The 25,184-nt window shown below is 38.0% G+C and overlaps 1 protein-coding gene across 4 annotated transcripts in view; it reads left to right on the top strand.

Annotated features, from left to right (window-relative positions):
• The window catches only part of TAX1BP1 (Tax1 binding protein 1), a 106,578-nt gene that overhangs the window by 59,450 nt on the left and 21,944 nt on the right, over window positions 1-25,184 (top strand). For 3 of the 4 annotated variants that reach the window (XM_075922160.2, XM_075922159.2, XM_014578653.4), the window contains exons 6-16: window positions 2,968-3,116; window positions 3,236-3,326; window positions 5,130-5,315; window positions 7,713-7,940; window positions 10,517-10,663; window positions 13,690-13,783; window positions 14,766-14,875; window positions 16,387-16,512; window positions 18,604-18,675; window positions 24,388-24,562; window positions 24,975-25,123. In XM_075922160.2, coding sequence (XP_075778275.2) covers window positions 2,968-3,116; window positions 3,236-3,326; window positions 5,130-5,315; window positions 7,713-7,940; window positions 10,517-10,663; window positions 13,690-13,783; window positions 14,766-14,875; window positions 16,387-16,512; window positions 18,604-18,675; window positions 24,388-24,562; window positions 24,975-25,123 — 1,527 coding nt within the window. The remainder of the gene's footprint in view (window positions 1-2,967; window positions 3,117-3,235; window positions 3,327-5,129; window positions 5,316-7,712; window positions 7,941-10,516; window positions 10,664-13,689; window positions 13,784-14,765; window positions 14,876-16,386; window positions 16,513-18,603; window positions 18,676-24,387; window positions 24,563-24,974; window positions 25,124-25,184) is intronic. The other variant, XM_075922161.2, reaches the window with a different exon arrangement.

Genomic DNA, 25,184 nt, shown 5'->3' with positions numbered 1-25,184 from the left:
AGTTTTCTGTGAATTAATGTCTCCTAAAGTAAACTCTAGTAGTTGCCACAGTTTCCTTCTTGCAATATTACATTGATATTAGGGGAGCTAATTATGTGAACTGTGTAACTTCACCTCAGTGTTTTCAGGATTAACCTTAGATCTGCGAAATATGAGACTGATGCATAATATAAACATTTCATAGTTTTGTTGGAAGCATGCATACATCGACTTCATAGTTAATTTAGATATTTTTCACTTTTCCCACTTCTCTATTTTCTGAGATATTGAAATAATAATTGTAGTTGCTGTTGATACAGTTAAGATTATATTAGTTTTTATGACAAACCTTTTTTTAGATGTGCACGTGAAAATATCTTTTTAAAATTATATGTTGAATATGACACAGAATTATTTTAGATGCCTTCCAAAGTTATATCTGTTTAGTTGGCTGACAAAAATGTAGTTTAGTACTGACAAAACCTTAGAACCGACAGTCATAGGAGAATGTGCTGGATTCTTTTCAGCCTTAGATACAATAAACATTATCAACTAACTTTTAGTTCCCAGAATCTTTATTACTTGTAATAATTGTAAGGAGGTGGAACACAGTTTATTTGCTTTTTTTTAAATCCCAGTTTGGTTTTTTCAAAGCTAGAAGTGTTGCGTTTTTTTTAAAGGAAAATTGTAATTTTAAATAGTGTAAATTTGAGTCATTGAGAGAGGAAAATTTGAAACTGAGGATATAGATTTTCTAGGTAATACTTATGACTATAGTTCCATTCAATTTAAAATTGAGTTTTGGCCTGGTCTACGCTGAAATTAGGTTGGAAAAATTCATGCTTTTGCATCACATTGTTAAGCTGACTTCAGCCCCTCTATGTAGACCATGCTAGGTCAGTGGAAATGTTCTTCCGTCAATTTAGCTACTACTTTTTGGGAAGATGGATTACTTATGCAGGCAGGAGAACCCTTCCCATTTGCGTGCATTGTGTTTACAGTGAAGTGCTATAAAGTTTTAAATGTAGACAAGTCCTTCATCTTAACGGATGATTTGTGTGAATTGGTGCTATTTACTGTTGTAGTTTTCTAAATATTTAGAAGTGTTACTTTCGGATGGTGGGGGAGAATCTACTTTGGAGTAACTAGTTTTCAAAACTTTTAAGTTCTGCAAATATCATGAGCACATTGAAATAAAATTTGTAATGGCTGTAATCAGTCCATTTCTGTAAGGCCCCATACCTAGTTTTTCTCATGTTTCCATTGAAACCGTGAAGTCAGTGGGAAAATCATTGTATTTCTATAGTTATTGCTTCCACTAAACAGGAGAAGGAAAATCAGCTATAAAGTTTGTTGTTGCTCCTGGATATACAGCAATTTTATTCAATACACTAAAATAGGTTACAGGAAATTAGTAAATTAGTAATTAGTTAAAATAGGTTACAGGACATTAGCACTTTCAGAAATAAAACTCTTGAAACATTTGTGAATTGTTCATTTTTAATGTATGTTTGTGACGATTCCTTCTCAAAGACTACTTCACAACGAACTATGCATTCATAAAGCTTTTTTTCACAGAATTATTTAACGTTTATAAATCTATTTTTAAAACGACATTATTGGGAACTGTGAAAAGTAAAAACAATCTTTTAGAGTTAAATGAAAGAATATCATTTTCTGATAGAATATAGCAGTGTTCAGGAAATTATTTAGATAAGACATATTTGTGTCCCTACACCTCTCTCCCTAACCACCACCACCACCAAAAAAAAAAAAAAAAAAAAAACCAATCAGACAACAAAAACATAAGGCTTGAAAATTCTGTTAGTTGCTTTTAAAAATAATACTTTATAATACTTAATTCTGAGAAGCAGAATCACCAGAGACTGACTGGGGTGCCCTTTAGAGAGGGCCGGGAGAGCTAAAGTGCACCTCTTTCCCCAATTCCTACAGGAACATCGCTGACTGTTCACTTTCATCAGGGAGTGAGGGAAAAGTGCAGTTTGCTGCATTCCTTACTTAGGCTGGGAAGCACAAAGGGCAGACAAACCTGGCCCTGCTCCAGCTGGGAGACAGGCACCCTCCTGGGAGCTGCAGCAGCCATTGAAAGATGCTTCTCACCAGGGCTTGCCAAGTGGCAGCGAGCCCCACTCGCCAGCCCGCATGGTTTCGCGCCATTCTGCGTTCTGTGCATGTGCAGATCATTCTGCGCCTGCTCTTCTGGGCCGTAATCTACTCGCCACGGGCAAGTAGATGACATTATTTGTTGAGCCCTGCTTCTCACCCTGGGGCAGCCTCTATACTGAACCTCTCATCCCCACTCCTGCATCAGAGCAGTGATTTAAATGAAGCATGTATATTTTCATTTTATTTTCCAAAACCCAAAAAATAATTGAGCTAAGGACTCAACACATGTATTAGAACAGTCTGTTCTGCAATGCAATATTAAGTCTCCTCTGTTTTATCCTGTTATGTGTACTTAAAAATATATTCAGTTGGAGCATCCCATGCAGTTTCTCTCCCTTCTGGTGAGTTGATTAGTCACACTTATATGATGACAGGTATCTTCCTCAAAGCACTAATTTGCATTAAATCTTAAAATCTGAATTTTATTTTTGCAAGTATGTTCCCATTTTAGAGACTCATGCATTTTTTTTAAATACTAAGAGTTGGTAAGATGTAACATGACCACAAAACAATGTATTTACATCTTGCGTTTCCTTAGTTGAACAAGTGTGCCATAGAATGAGAATAGGTGGTACATATGCACGATTTCATTTATTTAGAACTTATAATAAATTCACTGTGTTTTTGTTTTAATGTAGAAAATTGTATTTTAAAATGCATAAATGAATGTAATAAGGAAGATTTGTAGTTAGCTTTAAAAGTATAGAAATTGGCGCTCTAAACCATATGAAAATATTTCTAAAGGAAAACACTTTTTCCTTATCATAAATTATATCCATGTATATTTTTATATTTTAAAAGGATAATCTTCAGGCTTCAGAAATTCTTAAAATTGAAAATGAAGAACTAAAGAAAAAGTATGATGAGACTACATCGAAAGTTCTCCAACTTGAAGAAGATATCATGACTGTTACTCAGAAAGCTATTGCAAAAGAAACAGAGTTGGACAGGTATTTGACCCTCTTATTGCTAGATTTACTTTATTTTAATGTTACCATTGGTGTTTATGCACTCAGAGAATGAGAAGAAATGTAATATTTGAATGACTACATTAATATCTATTCCGTAGTCTGAAAGACAAATTGAAGAAAGTCATTTTTGAGAAGGAACAACTTGAATGTCAGTTAAAGACTGAGAAGGATGAGAAGGAACTTTACAAGGTAATGCATTCTTTCTAGCTGTATGTCCTTAAGCTAGATGACTTAGAGTAAAACTAATAATATTTCAGAGAGATGTGATACATTGAATATTCTTAGGTAAAAAATGGATGGGAAAAACATCAGAATTTAGCACAATATGTGGAAGGGTCTCTAGAGGTGTACAGTATCAATGGAGGCCTAGTGATTGAACTTGCTGGTACAAACTGCATCTCCCCTAGGAGGTTCAGCCAATGTAGCTATACTTGTAAAGCCTTTCAGTTGTAGACCAACCCTTCTGACTAATCAAAGTGATCTGCTGGAGTCATCCTGGTTACAATGAATGTATTTCTTTTTGTACCATTCATTCTGTTGTGCTAGTTGAGACAAGCAGATCTGACCCTCTGTTTGAGAGGGTGGATATGGGAAACAGTGGGTACATCAGAAATGTCTCTAACTTGCATTAACGGTTATTGGCTATTATTCTTTGTCTTCTCCTTTTAGAAGCAATTGTCTGAATGAGATTTAGAGCATTAACATCTTTAGGTTATTTAAAAAAAAAAATTAGGGTGTGCCTGAAAGCATGTTTATATCCAAGGAGGACTTCTTTGTATTAGAGACAATACTGAAAAAGTCAAGTCCCTAACTCTCCTCTAAGCATCAAGGCATATTCCATAACCACAAGTGTTGTTTTTTTATAAGTGGACAAAGCAAATGCGAGGCTTTTAGACCTGCACTGGGCGTATGCTTGGGATTTGTAACACTGATTTGCTAAACATTACATGTTAGTTAAGGTGGCATCTTCAAATATTACTTGTTACCACTCCTTAACATCCTTCGGCAGTATTTTGCTAATCGTGTAATTGATACAATTTGTATTGACTACACAATTAGTCGATAAGGGGAAGCGTGCTGCAGAGTCGCAGCAGGGGTAGGCCCAGGACCTGGCACAAACCAGGACTGAGCAGTCCTAGTTTGTGCCAGGTCCCGGACCGCTATGGCTCTGCCTTTTAAATGTAGTAAGAGCTACCTGGCTCTCTGTAATTTCCCCTAAATAATTTAATATCTATCTAGACATCCCATTCTGTTGAGGAAAGTGTTTGTGCAGTGGTTCTCAACTAGGATATGCAGAGGTCTTCTAGGGAGTATGTCAGTTCATCTAGATAATTGGCCCAGTTTTACTTATGGCTACATAAAAAGTACTAACAAACCAGTATAAACTAAATTTTTATAGGCAATGACCTATGTATGTCTCCATAAATATTATACACTGAAAAGTACAGTACAATTGAGTTATTTTATAATAGGTTATAGAAATGTGAAAGTAAGCAATATTTAGTAAGTGTGCATTCTGTAATTACACAAGTAATAAGAACGCTTGTGTATTTTTATGTCTGATATTATGAACAAGTAGTTTTTAAGTGAGGTGTAACTTGGGGTATGCAGGAAGAATCAGGTTTCTGAAAGGGATACACTAGTCTGGAATGGTTGAGAGCTTGTGTTAAGTGTTTCAGAATTGTTGTGCTTCCTCTGTTCTTAGAACAAGGCATAGCTTTCTAGTAGTATAGCTAGCATTGGATGGTACAGCTGGAAAATAGCATCCTGAAAGCTTCCAATATAAGGATAGTGACATTATAAAGTGTCTGATTACTATCCCTATGTGCTGGATTGAGAGTCAGGCCTAATATAGGAGGACTTAGAAAACATTTAAATGAACAGGTACAAAGTTACTCTTTGATTTGAGTTACCCAGTATTCTTTATAATGTGACTGATTCCAGTGATTTAATTGGAAAAGATGAGTTTGACATTTCTGAGCATCATTACAGATACACTTGAAGAATACAGAAATAGAAAATACCAAGCTAGTAAAAGAGGTCCATACATTAAAGAATTTGGATGCAAACAAAGAAAACATGATATCTCATTACAAAGAGGAGGTTGGGAAGTTACAGCTATACATAGCTGAAAAAGAAAACCTGAAGAGAGCTTTCTTGCTTTCTTCCTCAAACAAGGTAAGCAGTACTGATATAATTAGCCCAATCTGAAAATACACTTCACAGGCTGAATTATTTTTTAATTTAAGGTTATATATGTTTGGTAAAGTAGCAGGAGTTGAAGGTCACCTCCATGATATATTTCTGAATTTAGGGGGATAGTGGAATTTTCAATAACAGAGAAATAAGAATGTGGGAGAGGATTAAGAACAAAATTAATTCAGTTTTGGCTATGGTAAGTTTGACTTGGAGAAATATCTGCAGAGAGATACCTGAGACAGACTGAAATGAAGGGAGATATGGAAGGATACAGGCATGGAGAGTTGTGTGAGTTGTCAGCCCAGAGATGGTAGTTGTCATATCAGTAGATAAAGAATTCCAGAAAACAAGAGACCCACGGTTTTAGCTCTGTTAGGACTTCATTTTGTAGGTTTGGTGGCGGGAGAGGATCCACAAGAGCGATGTTGAAGGAACGATTAGTATAGTGCATTGACAAGATTTAACAATGGCATGAAAAACAAGGGAGGATAAAAGCGGCAAACAGCTCAAGGGAGGATGAAAGCAGAGAATTGGCTCCAAGACTTTCAGGAAAAATTAACCGTAAGAGCAGTGCATGGATAGTTGGGAATGAAAATACAGAATATTTAGGGTAGTGTTTTACAAGAAAGTCAAATGAACTGGTTTTGTTAGTCTTGTCTTTGAATAAGTCATTAAAGTCTTGAAAGAAGAGAAACTTGCATTGTAGTAATAAGGATTGTGGGAACGGTATTAGTGCAATTGGGAAAAGTTTTGTTAAGAGAAGTAGCAAAAGAGGAAAAAGGAGAACATATTTGCAGTTTAGACTAGATCTAGTATTCCTCATTTCGTTTGACTGCTTTTGTAGTTTTGCTGATGAATATAGCAATAAACAGCTACTGTGTTTTACCTCAGAAGCATTTGTTTCCAGAATTGGGTAAAAAAGTATATTTCATTTGTTAAACTTGCTTAGCCCTTATAGCCATTTCTTGGGATCCTTAACATTTTTTTATGTATTGCTAAAACCCACAGATTTGTGGAGATGTAAGTGGCTAATATGACCTTGTACCAAGAGGTGAAAAAGCCATTATTGTGCAGTTCTAGAATTTCTAGTACAATGAAGCCTCAAACTTGGTTGGAGCTTTTGCACATTATTTTATGATGTAATGATGGAATTATCCCCTATTTATTTATATATGAATGAAAAGCTCATACTCATGATGTCAGCTTTCTAAAAATATATTCAAACTAGATATATGGTTAAAAATAGAATTGTCTTCGTAAGATTCTCCTGCTTTTATTTAAAAAAACTGGTTTTGGATACTTCAAATGGTAACCACTATACAATGTTGGCCATCTTGAAGTATGCTCAAGCTACCTTCAATAGCTGCCTCTTGACACCTTTTCAAGCATCCCCCACTTATTATTCCCACACTGGTGCAGTCTACTTAGTGGTACTCTTCTCAGCAACTAAAGATTTTGTCAATGAAACATTTTTGTTCTGTATGTTTTTTTTTTTTTTCCTTAAGTTTTGAATTGCATTTAGTATCCCACTTAGTTTGTAACTTTCAGTGCTAAGGAAAGTTTTGTCCTAACTTGAGAATATCAGGCTAACAGTCTTTGAGTGTAGTTATGGCTAACCCTGAGTACATGAAATACTAACACATATTGGGTACAGCCTAGAACACTGTCAAAGGACATGTGCTTGTCTGTCGGCCTGGAATTTTCATAGCACTGTGTGCTGTGACACTGTCTTTGTCCTGCTGCAATCCCATCCTGGCATGCTTCCTATATCAAGGCTTGTGAAGCAAGTCCTTGGAAAATAGTCTGATAGCTATATATTCCCCAGTGCCTGCAGCAAGGGAATCCTTAGCCAGATATGTGACTTTTAGGACCCCTCTTCACCACTCCAGCCTTTCTTTTTCATGGTGTACGGGTCTCTAGCAAGAGAGAGGACGTCATCCAGTGCTTTTATGTAAATCTCCTCTACCATACAAGTGTTTGTGAAATGGTGAGCAGCTGTTTCTGCTTATCAGAACTGCTGTAATGTTAGTAGTGTACAAAATACGTTTTTTAAAGTAGAGTTGTGTTAATTGTTTTAAAATGCAAGCTTTGAAATTAAATAAAAACAGTGTGCAAAGTAATAAGTAAAATAGTATTTTACATTTATTTTGAAACAAAGGTTATTCATATTGTATACTTCTGACTTCAATGAGAAATGCTTATACACAATTTTGAGTCTATAAAACAAGGGAAATGTAGGAGGAGCATGTGTATAAGTTAGTTACTTATGTTTAATGTCTTTGCTAGAGCTATTCAGGAAAATTTGCTTTTTATTTGTAATCATGCTAAAACTGTAGGAAGCACTATATTCAAACAGTTTCATTTATTTTCTTTCAGGAGGATGCAGATATTTTAAAGGAACAACTTCGGAAAGCTGAAGATCAGATTCAAGCTAGCAAACAGGAAGCTATCTTACTGTCAAAAGAGCTGAGTGATACAGTAAATGTGCGAGATAGGACAATGGCAGATCTTCATACTACTCGACTAGAAAATGAGAAATTGAAGAAGCAGCTTTCTGATACTGTAGCAGAGCTCAAAAAAGTCACTCTTGTGAAAAATGAACAGGTAAATAAAGGGTTACTTTTTTATTCCAGTTAATTGTTATTCGTAAAACCTATTGTGAGATTTAGTTACAGCAGTTTTCAATTTTGGTAAAGCCATGAAAACTAAATTTGTTTCTGGATAATTTATAAAATGTCTCCACTGACTATATTCCTTGTAATTTAAAGCATGTAAATTGATTATATGGTTTAGTTAGAACATTCCTCAATAGTTTTTATCAGAATATTTAAGATTTTTTTTAGATGTTGTTAAAGACACACAACAATATATCTGGGTTACTTTAAGTTGACTCCTTAACTCTTCTGAATTTCTATGGGTCAGGTTTTTCTAAAATCAGTGCAGATGAGAAGAGTTACTGGATGAGATTCCTCTTTTGCTCAAATTTTTCTTCATATTAGAACAAAAATGTGTCGTTTTCTCAAATGTTTCAGAATTGGATCGAAGTGGATTATTCAAGATTTTTTTAAAAAATAAATAGGAATGCATTAATATGTTTAAAACCTTTATGAATGAGTATATTATAAGTTCAGGTTGTTTAATCCAAAGCTCATTGAAGTAAAATGGAAAAACTTGCATTGACTTCAGTGGGCTTGTGGCTATTGCAAATAAGACTATTGAAATATTGTGCCTGCCTGAAAATTCATGGAACGTGCATCTGTGCTTCCAAAATGTAGCAAAAGTAACTTACTTCATTCTTTCATTTTCAAATATCCCAGCATTTTTTATTAGCAAGGCAGAGTTGAAAAAGTATTTACTACTTTACAATATATATTTGAAACATATTCTCAGAAAAATTGGCCAGAATATCTAGAACAAAAGAACAGCCATACTGGGTTAGACGAAAGGTCCATCTAGCCCAGTATCCTGTCTGCCAACAGTGGTCAATACCTGATGCCACAGAAGGAGGGATCACAATAGGTAATCCTCATGTGATCCCTCCTCTGTCACTCACCTGCAGAGAAACAGGGACTAGGGATACCATTGCTACCGATCCTTGCTAATAGCCATTGATGGACCTAATCTCCATGAATTTATCTAGCTCTTTTTTTGAACCCTGTTAAAGTTCTAGCTTTCACCATATCCTCTGGCAATGAGTTCCACAGGTTGACTCTGAGCTGTGTGAAGAAAAACTTCCTTTTGTTTGTTTTAAACCTGCTGCCTATTAATTTAATTTGGTGATCCCTAGTTCTTATATTGTGGGAATAAGTAAATAACTTATTTACTTTTTCCACGCCAGTCATGATTTTATAGATCTCTATCATATCCCCCGTTGGACTTTTCAGCTTAGAAAAGAAGAGACTAAGTCTTTTTAATTTCTCTTAATTTGGGACCGGTTCCAAACCTCTAATAATTTTTGTTGCCTTTTTTGGAACCTATTCCAATGCCAATATATCTTTTTTTGGGATGAGGCGACCACATCTGTATGCAGTATTCAAGATGTGGGCATACCATGGTTTTATATCAAGGCAATAAAATATTTTCTGTCTTATTCTCTATCCCTTTTAATGACTCCTAACATTCTGCTTGCTTTTTTGACTGCCGCTGCACATTAAGTGGATGATTTCAGAGAGTGATTCACAATGACTCTTGAGTAGTTGTAGCCAAATTAGTCCCTATCATATTGTATTTATAGTTGGGATTATTGTTTTCCAATGTGCATTACTTTACATTTATCAACTTTAAATTTCATTTGCTATTTTGTTGCCCAATCACTTAGTTTGGTGAGATCTTTTTGAAGCTCTTCGCGGTCTGCTTTAGTCTTAACTATCTTGAGCAATCTGATTTGGACCTATCTCTGGTCATTGCACCATTTAAGCAGCAACAGGGAACCAAAGTTTGTCCAAAGCTGAACAGATAGAATTATCCGTGACTAAAACTGACTTATTTTGTTCCTGCAATGATTAGGGACATTTCAGTTAAACATATTGTTTAACCAGTTAGCTGATTAAAGGGAGTGAGTGGGCTAAAACACTCTCTCCCCTGATGCAGATGTCCCAATTGGAGCAGCTCCTCAAGCAGGGTTTGCGCTGGATCAGCCTCTGGGAGTCTGGAGCAGCCTCTTGCCGATGGCAGATGAGGAGTTGCTCCAACCCCACCAGTTAACCTTAACTGGAAAGCCTCCCCATTAAAGGTTAAACTGGTTAAACCTTCATATCCCCACCAGCAATTGCGTATCTCTACACCACTTCTTCTCCAGTCTTGGGCAATATTGTGGAACACAGTTGTGCTCTGCCAATTCTTAGCTGTATTTAGTTCTTTCAGAATCATAGTTGGCAAAAATTGGAACATGCTGTAGAGTGCTCTAACTCCATGTGATGGATGTAAATCAGTTCATAGACCCAGAAAGACAATTGTATGTCTGATTAGTTTTCACTCTTCCATCACCCTATTCTGCTCAGAGTGGATCTCATTGTAGTATCTGTGTTCTTGCAACAAAGAGAAAAAATTATTCCCCATCTCATACCCCCAAAAAGAAAATCTTTGTCTTCAGTATTGCTGCCTGAAAAATGTTCTATAGTATTTGGATGTAAGCAAAAGAGAATATATTTTCTGATATTTATTTCTTTACTTTAAAAAAGGAAATTTCAAACACAGTAGAGCAAGAACTGCGCAGAGAGGTTGAGGATCTGAAGCTTCGTCTGCAGATGGCTGCTGACCATTACAAAGAAAAGTTCAAGGAATGCCAAAGGCTCCAAAAACAAGTGAATAAACTTGTAGATCAGACAGTAAGTACCATTGGAGAATCCATTAGCTTTCCTTGACTTTTTAATGTTTAATTTGTTGTAGCAAAGAACACCACATTTAAACAAGAATCAGAATAGTATGTGAGCAATCCTCAGTAGAGACAACTTACATGTATGGTGTTTGATGATGAACTAACTGTTGAAACCAAGCATAGGATCAGAGTTTTTGGTATAAGTAGAAAGTTTGAGTTTGTGGGATGTGTGGCAAAGCTTCGGCTGGGCCTCATGGGTTTCGTTATTGTATGCCTTAGCAGCTCGCTGTGACCCTCCATACTTCCTCTTTTTTTTTTTCCTAGAGGTCAGGGTCACAGCTTATTGACCCATTTTCATTATTGGCAAAGTCAATGAATTGGGGAGAAGACTCCTTTGTAATCCTGGACCTCCTTTTTCCACAATGAGACGTTTTAGTGATGGGGGGGTGGGGGGAACCTGGGTCTGCCCTCTACTCCAGGTTCCGGCCCAGGGATCCTAGGCAGTGGCAACTGATTGGGTTTTTTTCTCTAGCCCCAATCCAGCAGCCTTTTCCCTGGGTCACTTCCCTAAAAACTCCTGTAGTACTTTCTCCCTGGTACCTGAATGAATCTTTCTCAGTTCTCAGCAGCACACTTCCTCCTCTCAGTCTGTCCCTCTTCTTTCTCCCTCCCTTAACTTGAGGAAACCTTTTAAAGCAGCCTACGAGGTCTTAATTGGGTGCAGGTGTCAGATTAGTCTGCTATTTCAGGCAAGTTCTTAAATAGCCTTAGGTGCCTGCCTTGATTATGTGGCAGCAGTCTCTGGTAATTCACTCAGGAAACAAAAAGCCATTCACCCAGCTCCCAATGGGAGCTGCCTATTTCAATAACAAGCAGCCACAAAGCACAGGGGGCTCCAGAGCACATGGTGGCAGCCTATGCAGAGGCAGGGCAGGGCAGCGGTGTTCCCTCTAAACTGCAGAGCAGAACAGCTTCACAGGTGATTAATCAGCCCCACCCAGTTATAGACTCCATGCACTGAGCTGAATGACTGGGAGGAGCTGATTAATCACCTGTGAAGCTGTGCTGCCCCTCAGCTTAGACTGAACACTGGCTGGCAGGGAGGCTGATTCAGGAATGGCTGTTGGCTGGTAAGTCTCCTGGCCAGACCCTGTCTCTGGCACCCCATCTTCTCCCTTCACCAACCCTCTGCCTCCCACTCCTGTCCCACATACCCAAATGCCCTGCTTCCTTCCTGCACCCATATCCCCTCCCAGATCTGGCAGCCCATTCCCCTGCCCCATATTACAGTCCCCTCCTGCCCTAGTTCACAACCCAAACCCCTGCTGTCCCCCAGTTCCCTGTCCTATGTCACAATCCAATCCCTTGCACCTTAGTCCAGTGCCCCCATCACAACTGCCTCTTTTACCCAAACTCCCTCCCTTACCCCAAGGTCCCTTCTGCACCCAACCTCCATCCCAGACCCTGCACCTCCTCTATTAATATCATGGAAGAGTGTGGCCCTCGACCACTTTCCAAATTCTTGGAGTGGCTCCCAATCAAAAATTATTGCCCACCCCTGCCAAAGCCCCATCCCATACTCTGAACCCCTTGGCCCTACCTGCACCACGTGAATTTTGTTGTGTGTGCCAATATGGAGGTGATGTCTCAATATTGGTGCACATAACCTTGATTCCACACTTGCTTGGGAAATTTTAGAAGGAACACTGGTTGTGATGCTGCTACTCTTACTTCTGTACTGTTGCTGGCTGGGCACTGGTTTTAGAGTTGGACGACCAGCCAACAGTGCGTTCCAGCTCCAATGGCAGCATAGAAGTACGTGTGGCATAAGGATGTTAAAAAGCGTTTAATTTGGTAACTGCTAATAATCTTAGTGGTTACACACGCTGCGGGCTGTGCAGTATAAAGCTAAGCCTCCCTGGGAGCTGAGCTACCAGCTCCTGCTGGCTCAGCTCCTGGGGAGGATGCTTTGCTGCTATAGTGAAGCCACCTCCCAGGGACTGGCTCTGGCAGCCCTTACCCACCTGGCTCCTGGGGAGGAGGCTTTGCTGTCCTGCTGCAGTGAAGCCATCTCCCCAGGAACTGGCTGAGTTTGAGTTTATCCAATACCATTAACCAATAAGCATTAGCTTCTTAGTTAAACGTTACTTAGTTAAACTCTAGCATCCCTAGTGTGGCAATATTGCAATCCCCTAAAATTAATCTTGTGACTGTCTTTGCCCCTCTTTCCTCAAAGCCCTTTTGGGTCAAGAACCCCAGTTTGAGAAGTGCTGGTCTCCCCTGTGAAATATACATGGTATAGAGTAAACGCAAACACAAGATCAGAGGGAGACCAGTCATGGTCTGTGACTCATTTTCCATGGCTGTGAACTTGGTGGGGCCCCAGTAATGAAGTCTGTTGGCTAATGCCTCTTCCTTCCTGTGTCTTGGGGCTGTGGTGTCTAATATGTGTATCTGACATTAGTCCCCAATTCAAATGTTAGCTCAAATGTAAACAAAAAAAAATAGTAACTGTAGTACCCGAGATCTGCCTTTTATTTATCTAAAGCCTTCCCAATTCATAGTGTAGATTGCAGTTTAAATTGGAATGTTAAATTTAAAACTTAGCCGATCCTCTATAGAGGAGATTTCCTTAATCTATTTTGAAAAATATTTTTATGCAAAAAATTATTATAAAACAAGGCATGATAAAAGTGATCGTATTTCTGGGTTGGTGGCTAATATATAGTGGGGATTGTACAATGAGAATATTTTTTATTTTTATCTCCGCTTGACCCCGTCAGCATTGATGAGTCCATTTCTAGTAGATGTTAAGCAAGAGAAACATTATTTTGCTTTTGTGTTTTTTCCTTTAAACAATAGTGGTTTATAGTGTCCATTTCTTCAAAAAGAAGTATTAAATTATAAAGAGAAGTTAAATTATAACATATGTGTTCTCAGTAGTTGTACAATCATTTAAGCAGTTCCTGGCAATACTTGATTGATGCTTTCTTTGAATAAAGCACCACATTTTATTTTTTTTGTGTGTGTGTGAAGAAAAATGCAGGGAATCAACAGAAAGTGACAGATGCTTCAAACATTGAGACAGCTACTGCGGTTGTTACAGATAAAAAGTTGACCTCATCTCCAGGTATCAACAAAGTAAACTTTTTAACGGCATCTATTTGTTGGCCTCAAATAGAATATTTGTGTGTGAAGTAATCTATAAAAGAAGTACTTTGTATATGAACCACTACCTCATGGTGTTTGGAAAAAGACTACAATATCACTCTGAGCGCCTGCTCCTGTAAATACTCATACCCATAAATATCCTCATTGGGTCTGTTCACATGAATGACATTTACAAGCATATTTATGTATTTCTGTTTAGCTAATAAACAGCAATTTAGTAAAAAGAAATCTCCAAAATATGTACTGTAGAATTACATCTCTTTAGTCATGGAAAAGTTAGTGTAATATATTTATTGCAAAATCAGTGCTGATAAAGTGTTCAGTTATCTGCAGGAAAAGACAGAATTATATACACTAATTTATAGACAGTAATGCTTTACTGGAAATACTTGACAAGGTTGTAATTTTCATGGACTATTAAACTTCCCACAAAACTAGCCTTTAAAACATAAAGAAAGGAACATGAAATATGTCATGACACATACTGGAGAGAAAGTAAACACTTGCCATTTTGTGACATTTAGATCATTAAGCATTTTTTTTTTTCAAAAGGGTAAAATATATGCACCAATAATGTTGTGCTCTGAGAATTAAGTTTATAAATTGTTTATATTTCGAAGAGGTGTTCAGCTCTCCAAACATTTTATATGTGCTGTGGAATATTTTCTGTTCTGCATGGGTACCCAAACTTTGCCCAGCTGAAGGCCTTGTTGGCAAGAGCCTGAGACCATTCTCCATCTGCATGAAATGGAGCAAAATACAGCTGTCCTCATTTTAATATGGCTGTGGACCAGCAGAGATTGGGTCATGTGAAATTGTCTCTGGGATGCATATTAGTATGTGACATTGACAACGTTTGAATTGTTGTCCGCCCTTCCTTGCTCCCTTTTGCACTGCATTAGAATAAATGCTCATAAATTTTTTGTTTTCAATTTTTGCAGCTAGCCCTGGTATAGTTTCAGAGTTCACAGTAAAGGAGCAAGCACGTGAAATGAACAAAGAAATTACTGAGAAAACAGAGAAGTATAAGAAATGCAAGCAAATGTTATCAGTAAGTAAAGGGCTGCTTTGAAAAGAAAGTAGCTACAGAGAATAAATCTGAAGAATGCTGAAATACTTGTTGTCAGCTAGTCAACTGTTTATTCCCTTAATGGTCATTTATGTAGCACAGATGTGATCATAATAGAAACTTTATCATAAACAGGTATCCTTAGATTTTTAAGACCTTATTGTGCGGGTGCTGTGGTATTGTTTGCTGCATGTTGAATTACCTGTTATGTTTGGATAAGAGGAATGTTGGTCATTTATAAAGCAAATATTGGAGTGAGAACAGCCTGAAATGATGGAATATAAATCTCCACAAAGAGATTTTTTTAGATACAACTATTTAAATAAAGTGCATTTACCTGTTTCCATTAAGCTTCTCAACCTATCGTTCTTGTTTTCACAAAAATATTATTTTTACCATGGTGACGCACATGCAAGGTAATTGCATTCATTATCTCTTATGGCACAGTTGGCATTTGTGCTGGTTCATTACTTAGTTGTTTGAGTTACACGGGATGCTTTAAAGGAAGGCCGTGTTTTCAGCCTTCTGGAGGAAAGATACTCTGGGTGTTTGCAAAGCTCTCTAGAATGAGGTGTGTTTTTTTTTTTTTTTTTGTTTTGTTTTTAAATAATTGAAGTGGATGTGAGACACCCTTAAGAAATGACAGCATGTTTTGAAGAGCATCAGTAAGACAACATAAAAAAATTAGAAAAGAGAAGGGGAGAGAAGAATAGCAGCTTGTTTAAGGCTCAAGGAAAATTATATAGGTGGGACTTCGGTGGTCCTGAGCCATGGGGTTTGCTAGATCCGGGGACGTCAAGATTCGCATCTGGCTGTAGTCTCTGAGCCCAACTGGCGCTGCACTCCCTGCTGTCGTCCTGCTGCCTCCAGCCTTCCACTGCACCAGCCCAGTCTGGGGCTGCAACCTCCACCACACCAGCCCCAGCTGTGGCTGGCCTCGCTTCTTCCGGCCTCGCTGCGTGGCTTGGGGGTGTGCTCTCTACTTCTCAGTGACTCTGTCCCAGGCTGTTTGCCCAGCTGCTGGCCTCGCTACCTCCAGGCATTGCCAGGGCTGTGCTCCCCACTACACCAGCTGGGTCTGCTGTCCTGGTCACTGGCCCCACTGCCTCCAGGCCTGGCTGGGACTGCGTTCCCCGCTCGCAGCTCTGATTGGGCTTGTGCTTCCCACCATGCTGCCAGCTCAGCCCAGGCTGCACTTCTGAACCTGGCTAGCCAGGGGTTTCTGGTTCAACAATATCCATGGTCCTGCCCAACCACAGATGTTGCCAGACGAGTGTGTCCTGGATTTTAGAGGTTCAACCTATATTCAGACTCATTATTTCAAAGCCTTACTACATAGATAGGGGCCTGTAATTAATCTATAGGGAAGCCACTTGGCAGTTGTCTAATTCTGGGAAGCATGGACTTGCATGGTCAGGTGATTTAATAAAATAAATTCCATAAATTTCTAAAATTTTAAGTGATTCATTATGGCTTCTGTTACACTACTTTAGGATGAGAAGATGAAATGCAGCGTTTATGCTGATGAATTGGCCAGATTGGAGCTGAAATGGAAAGAACAAGTGAAAATCAGTGAGAGTGCAAAACTCCAGCTAGCAGCAATGGAGGATCAGTATAAAGTAAGTGTATTGGCTATTTGTTGATGTATTCTTGAAAGAGAGCTCGTTTTACTTTATTTAATATGATTGATTTAGATAGACATTAAAACTATTACTTGAATTTTGCTTGCACTAACTATAAGATGAAAAGTGGTAAGCAGATCTAGTTATAGTAGCAGATCTAGTTATAGTAGCAGGCATGGAATATGTGTTTAAAATGTCATGAAGCTTTTCACTGTTGTATTGGGAGTGCAGTGATGCATTGTCAGTACATCATATCAGTCTTACTAAATTTAAGGAAGATTCAAATTGAATCATTTTTTGAAGTAATTATTGGGTTACCTATGAATTCCCAGCTGATCCCGGGTTCCGGGGAAATGACACGTGGAGCCCGGGATCAGCTGGGGAGTCCCCAGCTGACCACGGGCTCCCCTGCCCCTTTGAAATACGCGGAGGTGGCGTTTCTAAGGGGTAGCTGCCGCACAGCTGATCCCCGACTCCACTGTAGGCGACTGGCCCTGTGAAACGCTGCCTCTGCACGTTTCAAAGGGACTGTGGAGCCTGGGGTCAGCTGAGGAGTCCCCAGCTGATCCCAGGCTCTGTGTAGTGCTGCCCCTTTGAAGTGCTGCAGCGACATTTCAAAGGGGCAGCGCAGCATTAACGTGTTTAAAAAATGTAATGCATTAATCCTGTACTGCATTAATTGCAGGCGTTAATGCATGTCAATTGACAGCCCTAAAAAAAGTACAGATTGCATGGTCATGCATTATAATTTCTTGACTTTCACCATCTGAAGGGCTATTACATCTCTATTATATGAAGTATGAGGCCAGATATTTTGGTCTTTACTTACTTTTATGTTAATTGTTAGTGAAAAATTTTCAGTAATTTCTTAAATTTTTATATATAAGGCTCACCATCTTTCACATGTTTTAAATCACTTCAGAAGATTTCAGTTACTGTAGGGAGGTATGCATTAGCAAAAATATAACTAACTTCAACCAAAAAACCCCCAAACATCTAAATGAACAGGGCTCGACAAATAATGCAGTCCACTTGCTCGTGGCTAGTAGATTGCAACCTGGAAGAGCCGGGTTCGGGCGATCTGCGCATGCGCAGAACGATCTGTGCATGTGCAGATCGCTGGCGAGCATGGCTCGCCACAGTTCGGCGAGCCCTGTAAATGAACACATGAAAAGGGCTACTCCTGACCATTAGTTACACTTGGGGTTCCAAGAGCATCCCTAAAACATGATTTGGGCTAAATCATGGGCAAATCCTTTTCATAAAAGGTATAAGGGTGCCACCTCTGCTCAACCCTAAGGATAGAATTTTTTGTCCACTAGCATTGTCTTAGGGTACATCTAGATTACATGCCTCTCTGTGCACACCAGCACAGCGCGCGAATCAAGACGGGGATCAATTGACAAGGGAAGCCTTTGTTGACCACTCCCTTATGCCTCGTGAAACGAGGTTTAGGAGTGGTCGACAAAGGCTTCCTTTGTTGATCGATCCGCGTCTTGACTCGTGCGATGTGCCAAAGATCAGCTAAGCTGGCACAGTGTGGTGGCCATTTTTATTTTAATGAAGCTGGGGATATTTAAATCCCTGCTTCATTGACTATGTCGGGTAGCCTATTTTACATGCCTCTGTTGGCAGAGGCATGTAATCTAGACGTACCCACAGTCTTCGCTAGGCAAAATCCTACATCTTGCTCCCATCCATTTCCAGTCTTGGCCAAGCACTGGAAAAATAGAGATGGGGCAACGTGTAGATCATCAGTGAGATAGGTTGTCCTGATATTAATGGCATAGGAGCCTTTTTAAATTTATTTTCCTCACCCGTTATACTGTCTACACATTGAATAGGAAGAAGCACAAAGTAGAGCATTGTGAAATCACACATTTTATAAGAAATCTTTTAGACAAAAAAAACAAGGGTTTTTCTAACTCCCCAAATGATATTCATGTAAGTTTTTTGAGTAGGAGTACAAGCAGGTCTGAGAAGAACATCATCAAAGTAGTTGGACCTTCATTCATGCAGACGCATACCAGTTGTGAAACCTCATGAGGACCAATATTGACCTTTCACTGCTAACTTGTTTTCGTGTAGGTTCAGCTGGCAGAAAAAGAGAGAGAAATAAAAGAGCTGATATCACAGTTGGAAGTCTTCACCAGTGAAAAGGTACAGTAAGCATCAGTTGTTATGTTTAGTGTACTTCAGTGCTTCGTAGAGTCTAAGGCCAGAAGGAACCATTCTAATCTTCTAGTCCGGGGTGGCCAACCTGCGGCTCATGAGCCGCATGCAGCTCTTCCTCCTCCCCTTAAAGTGTGGCTTGTGAAGCCACTCCTGTGCCCCTAGAAACGGTCCCGGCCCCTGGCTCCCGGTACTCTCCGGGGCAGGGGAGCCGTCTGGTGCGGTGATTCAAAATGGTGTCGCCAAGATGGCGGCAGCTACCGGGAGCCTGATGTGTCCAAAAAGCCTTGCCTTTTAAAGGAGCAGTGTCTCCTTTTTTTTTCCCCTTCAACAAAAATTGCTCAAAAAAAATTCTGGTGCAGCTCTTCACATTTTTTTTCTGCCACTGTTTCGGTTCTCTTAATTTAATGGGTTGGCCACCCCTGTTCTAGTCTGACCTCCTGTAATAACGCAGACCATTGAACTTCCCCAAAACAATTCCTAGATCATATCTTCTAGAGAGAAATTCAGTTTTAATTTAAAATGTCAGTGGTGAAGTATCAACCGTGACCCTTTGAAAATTATTCCAGTGGTTAATTTCCATCACTGTAAAAAACCAACTCTTATTTCCAGTGTGAATCTGTCTGTCTTCATCTTCTAATTTTTGGATCATTTTATACCATTCTCCACTAGATTGCAGAGATAATTACTAAATATTTGTTCCCCCTATAAATAATTATAGACTGGAATCAGTTCACTTCATAATCTTCTCTCTGTTAAACTAAGGAGATTGAGTTATTTGAATCTTTTTCTGTAAGGTACTTTTTCTAATCTTCACATGGCTCCTTTCTAAACTCTCTCCAGTTTATTAGCGATCCTTGAATTGTGGGTACCAGAATTAGACCTAGTATCTGAACAGTGGACTTACAAGTGCCAAATGGAGGTAAAATAACCTCTCTACTGTTACTCAAGATTTCTCTGGTTATGCCTGCCAGGATTGCCTTAGTTCTTTTAGCCACAGCATCTCATCTGCAGCTCATGTTCAGGTGATTATGCGCCAGAACCACAACCCCTAAGTCTTTTTCAGAGCCACTTCATCCCAGGGGGATAGAATCCCCTATTCTGAAAATATAGCCTACATTCTTTGTTCTTAGTAATGTACATTTAGTAGCCTTAACACACACATTTTGCTTGCCTTCATCCAGTTTACCAGCTGATCCAGATTGCTCTGAATGAGTTGCCTGTCCTCTGCTAATTTTTGTCATCTGCAGACTATCAATAATGAGTTTTGTTTTCACAATTTTGACTAGCATAGCACCAAGAACTGGTCTCTGCAGCATTCCTCTGGAAACACAGCTACTTACATTTTGATCTGTCAGTTAATCAGTTTTTAATACATTTAGTGAATGCCATATAAATTTTATATTCTCGGTTTAGTCAAAATGTTGTAGAAAAGGCTCAGTTTGTTGCATCAACACCGTTGTTTGTATTGACCAAACTTGTCATCTCCTCAAAAAAAAAAATCAGTTAGTTTGAATCATGGTGTATTTTACCCGTCCTAAACCCATGTTTATTTGCATTAATTACATTACCCTCCTTTAATTCTTTGAGTCCCAGGTCAGCTGTTTTATTATCTTGCCTGAGATTGAGCCTAGGATGACAAGCTTATAATTGTCTGGAGTTATCCTGTTTGGAAGGAGGATAATGTTGTGCTAAACTTCTGGAACTTCAAGATTAGTTGGAAAATGAATATTGCTGCTTTAGCAAGTTCCTCAGCCAGTTCTTTTCAAACTCTTGGCTGCAGACTGTCTGGACTTGCTGATCTAGAAACACCTGACTTTAGTACATCTAACATCCTCCAGAGATACTAGCAGGAATGAAAGATTGGTATCACCATGTGGTGAGATTATATCATCTGGTTTTTTCCCCTCAAATACTGAACAGAAATTATTGCAATATTTTTGGCCTTTTTTGCATTTTTATTAACCACTACCATTTTTATCTAGTAATAGCCTAATACTAGTGTCAGGATTTTTTTTATTCTTTGTATAGTTAGAAAACTCTCTATTGTCGTTAACCTTTCTGACCAGAGGTTTTTCCTTGTGTTCCTTTGTGTCCCTTAATCAGATTTTTCCAGTTCTTAACTTCTGATTTGTATTTATTATCAGCTTCCCCTTTCTTCCATTTGTTATATGTATATTTTTATATCTGCCTTCATTTCCTCTGTAAATCAAATTTAATTTTTGTCCACCAGCACAGCCTTTTTCCTCAGTTTCGGATATGCAGTAAGATATTCTTGAACGACTCCCAATTATCTTTCAGATTTTTCTGATTTAATTTCTTCGTCCCAGCCGATTTTGCTTATAGCTGTTGTCAGCTTTGTGAAATTAGACTGATTAAAGCATTAAGTACTAGTCTGGAATTTATTCTATTTTCAAATTATAAATGTGATCAGGGCATAATAACTTGTACTTATGGTGCTATTAATTTGTAGTGAGGCTGTCAATTACATGTATTTAACTCAAAACAAATTTAACGCATCTGTGGGAGGCAGCAAGGGTGGGGGGCCAGGTGGCTCCAAGGGATCTGATGCTTGTGGAGAGTTGGCTTAAAAGCCAACTCCTCATGGCCACTGGCTCCTGCCTGCCTCTCCCTCCCCCCCCCATTGCTGCCTCAGTGCTACACGCACTAGACCTGGAGAGCTACTTGCCCCCATGTGTAACTGTTGAATTTTTCAACAGTTACTCAATTACTTAAATGTATGTTAACATCCCTAGTTAACTGTGATTAAAACTATTCTTAATCGCAGCTGTTTTTAATACTGTGATTAATAGTGATTAGGTTTTTTATCATTTGACAGCCCTAATTTTTAGTTCTGTGATCCGTTCCTCTTCATCTGTTATGCCAAGTGCTAATAAAGGATTTACTCATGTTGGCTGAAACAGTTGGGAATAATGGTCTTGGTAGTATATCTGATTCAAACAAGAGGAGGAGTTATTTTGAACTAAGGTCCTGGTATAGACCAGGCCTTATTGTGATATGGTGCTCTGTAGCATACACCCACCTACTACCCCGTCTTGTGTGCTTTAACTGCGAGGACTTAAAAAAAAAACCACACACACCTTTATTCCTGGTTATCAATGACTTGGAAACAGGTAATGCCTGTTGACAGAGTGGCTCCTCTTTCTGCCTGCTTGATCCTTCCCAAAACCAGTGGTTATATAACCTATTTGAAATTCCATCCTGGGAATCATCCCAGTAGGATTCAGCAGTACCAACCAGATCATATTTATGTTGATGGAATTGTTCATTTTTCCCCCCTTTTATTTGTTACTCATGTTATTCATATTGGTGTATAGGCAATTCAAGACTTTTTTTCTCTTCATATCCTTCCATTGTTTTTTTTTCTCAACATCTCGGTTTTTTTCAGAGGGCACCTATTTTCTGTTTGTACTGTCCCCTTTTGTTTAACTCCCTTCTGACTACTCTAGTCAGCCTTGGTTAATTTGTTTTAAAGAGGTACAGTGGGATCGATATATAAAGAAGTCCACTCATAAAATTTACCGTATAAAAGTAAATTTTAAAATGCATTAAAAAAATTAACTGATTTGCAAATAAAAAAAATTATTTGTTTTCTATTAAAAAAAAAAAATGAGAAAAGAGAACCTCAAAACAGACAAATAGTGAAACATCAAAACTTCTAACTTGATATTTGGAAATATTATGTTTAGAAACGTGTTTATTGTTCAATAATAGAATTCCAGAATATTTAATCATAGGCTGCATTTAATGTAGTGAAATTTGTAAGGCTGTTTTGGTTAGCATTAACTGTCATCCATACATTTTTAACTGATTTTTGTTTTTGTTTAGAAATTGGGGTAATTGTCAGTTTAAATCTGCCATCTCAGAATAATCATGCATATTCAGATATGACTGGATAAAGTTACTTCCACTGTTGTTCCATAGGAATTGTTTCTGTTGTAACTAGACACAAACATTCACTACCAATGTTGCTTATTCCCACAAGCAGCCAGCAAGAGAACAGATTGTCAGATGCTACCGTGTGACCTTGATTATAATCTCTTCAGAGTTGTAGTTTATGTAAAAGGACATTTATATACTTTCTAATGCCATTCCAGATTTTTAAATAAGTGTTTGAAAATGAACTGCCACTTTCCACAGCTGACTTTCTAATCAAACTCAGTACCTGTATCATTAAAACTAAAGATATCCATGCTAAAATATTAGATGTTCTAATACTAAAAGTATTTTCAGTGTTTTGCATGGTTATTATTATTAGGTGTTCTTATTCTACTACCCATTACAGTGTCCTAAGTATAATATAATAATTTTGCAAGGCATTGCTAGAAGGGAGAGTAATCTTTATTAAAAATATATAGGTACATTCATACCATGTTATATGAATGAACCAAGATGGAAGAGAGAATGTTCATGAGGCACTCAGCATAGCTGTTGTATTTCATTAACAGTAACTTCAGGTAATTTCGGTATAGATCAAACAAGGTAAAAAATGAGAATATTTAACTTATATTTTTCTCAAAAGCAAACCAAAAAGGTGGTTGATACTGTTTTTCATACAAAGGAATAGCCAAATAAATTGATGGTTTTCTTTTTTTAAATACGTCTGTACCATATTTCTTTAATCCATAGAAAAGCTAAGTAAAGTTTTGGATTTTGATACAACTATTTATCTGGAGGGGATCATTTTTAGCTGGAGGGAATCTTTATAAACAACACACATGAGGCGTGTACAACTGTAAAAATATTGTATGAAGCTTATAAAAGCTTGTAATGTAAATATCTATAAATTTGCTAGAACAATTCCAAGGAAGAATCAAAGTGCTGTGCTAGGCTGGAACCATGATTTAAAAGGTTAAGCATAGTACAGTAAACAGCTTTTCAATTTATACTCCATTATCAGTGTTTGTTTATAAATGTCACTAAACATGGCATGCTAAAATGTTCATTTGTAGTCCCTTCAAACCTATAAAATTACTTAGTTTCTGTTTTATTTACATACTTATATAGCCTTTGATTTTTTTTAAAAATCAGTCTGTACCCTAGCAGTTCAGCTTATGGCTAAGACTATTTTATAGCACCTTTTACAAGCACTTTGATGTATGTTCTATTTTAATCTTAGGTGATGCTGGAATTAAAGTATTAAATACCATCATGTTTTTAGCAAAAATGTTTCCATATTGCAGAGAAATAAAACCTATAAGCATATGGGACATTTCCACTTTCAGAAAATGGCTCAGGCTTTTAGAAAGTAGACACTGCCATTTGAACTTCTTTTGATTGCTCCTTGTGGCTTATAAACAAACAGCCTACAAATTGTAGGACCGAGAAAGTTAAGACAGCTTCTTTTTTATTGTGTTCACTTTTTTTGATAGTATCACTTTGGTATATATGGTCGTGCCAATTTTCTTCCACATATTGATCTGAGGAAGTGGGCCTGGCCCACAAAAGCTCATCGCCTAATAAACCATCTTGTTAGTCTTTAAAGTGCTGCATAGTCCTGTCTTTTGTTAAAACTTGAAGTTACTTTAAAATGTCAGTTCAGTAAAATCATAAGTATGTCTAAGACTAGGCAGATAACTATTTGTTTTTTTAATGAATCATTTAAGTATTTCCTTTGAATTTAAAACATTTGATTTGACTCCATATATTAATTATATTTTTAAACTTTTTGTTAATTAGGAACATGGAATGAATCCTGAAAATCAAGCCACAAAGATAACTAAGGGGCAGATTTCTCCACGTGATTTACATTTTCTCAATCCATACTCAGAGAATAGTGGACTGGTTCCTGCAGTGCCAAGTAGACTACCAGTACTGAAATATGGAAACCCTTATGCAACCCAGGAAACAAGAGGTTTGTATAGTTTTATTTTCTTCAGCTTTCTTTTGTCTCACAATTTAAAAATAGAAGTACCACTTTATTTATGTAGAGACAGGACAGGACTTGATGATATCTTGGCATATAATATGTTGGTTGGAAATGATTGGATTCATTAGTAAATCCATTGATGCTAGTCACTAAAAGGAGAACTTTCAAGAGGGCAGAGGAACGATGGTGCACTCACACCAAAGTTATTTGTAGCTGTGGATTCTGTTTACCAGATTTTGGGTTTTGGTTGAGAACTTTTAATTTTATGTAATCTAAACTGAAAATATTTTGGTGTCTTGATTTAATTATTTTGAGTTGACAAAAAAGGGTTCTAACACTATTGAACAGCAATTTAATACAATAAACAAGAGGCCTGTTCTTCTCATTTTTATTTCAGATGGAGCAGATGGTGCTTTTTATCCTGAGGAGATCCAAAGGTTACCTGTAAGGACTTCCTCTTGGGAACTGGAAGACAACGTAGTCTGCAGTCAGCCTGCTCGCAACCTTAGTCGACCTGATGGTCTAGAAGACCCTGAGGATAGCATTGTAAGTTAGCTTGCTTGTTCTTATTTTTGTCTTTCATTTATTAATACGCATCCTGTAGCTA

Source organism: Pelodiscus sinensis, chromosome 2 (assembly GCF_052426305.1).
Source record: "Pelodiscus sinensis isolate ZL-2025 chromosome 2, ASM5242630v1, whole genome shotgun sequence".
NCBI lineage: Eukaryota > Metazoa > Chordata > Testudines > Trionychidae > Pelodiscus > Pelodiscus sinensis.
The sequence above is the reverse complement of the archived record's forward strand: the minus strand, read 5'-3'. Positions and strand labels throughout refer to the sequence as shown.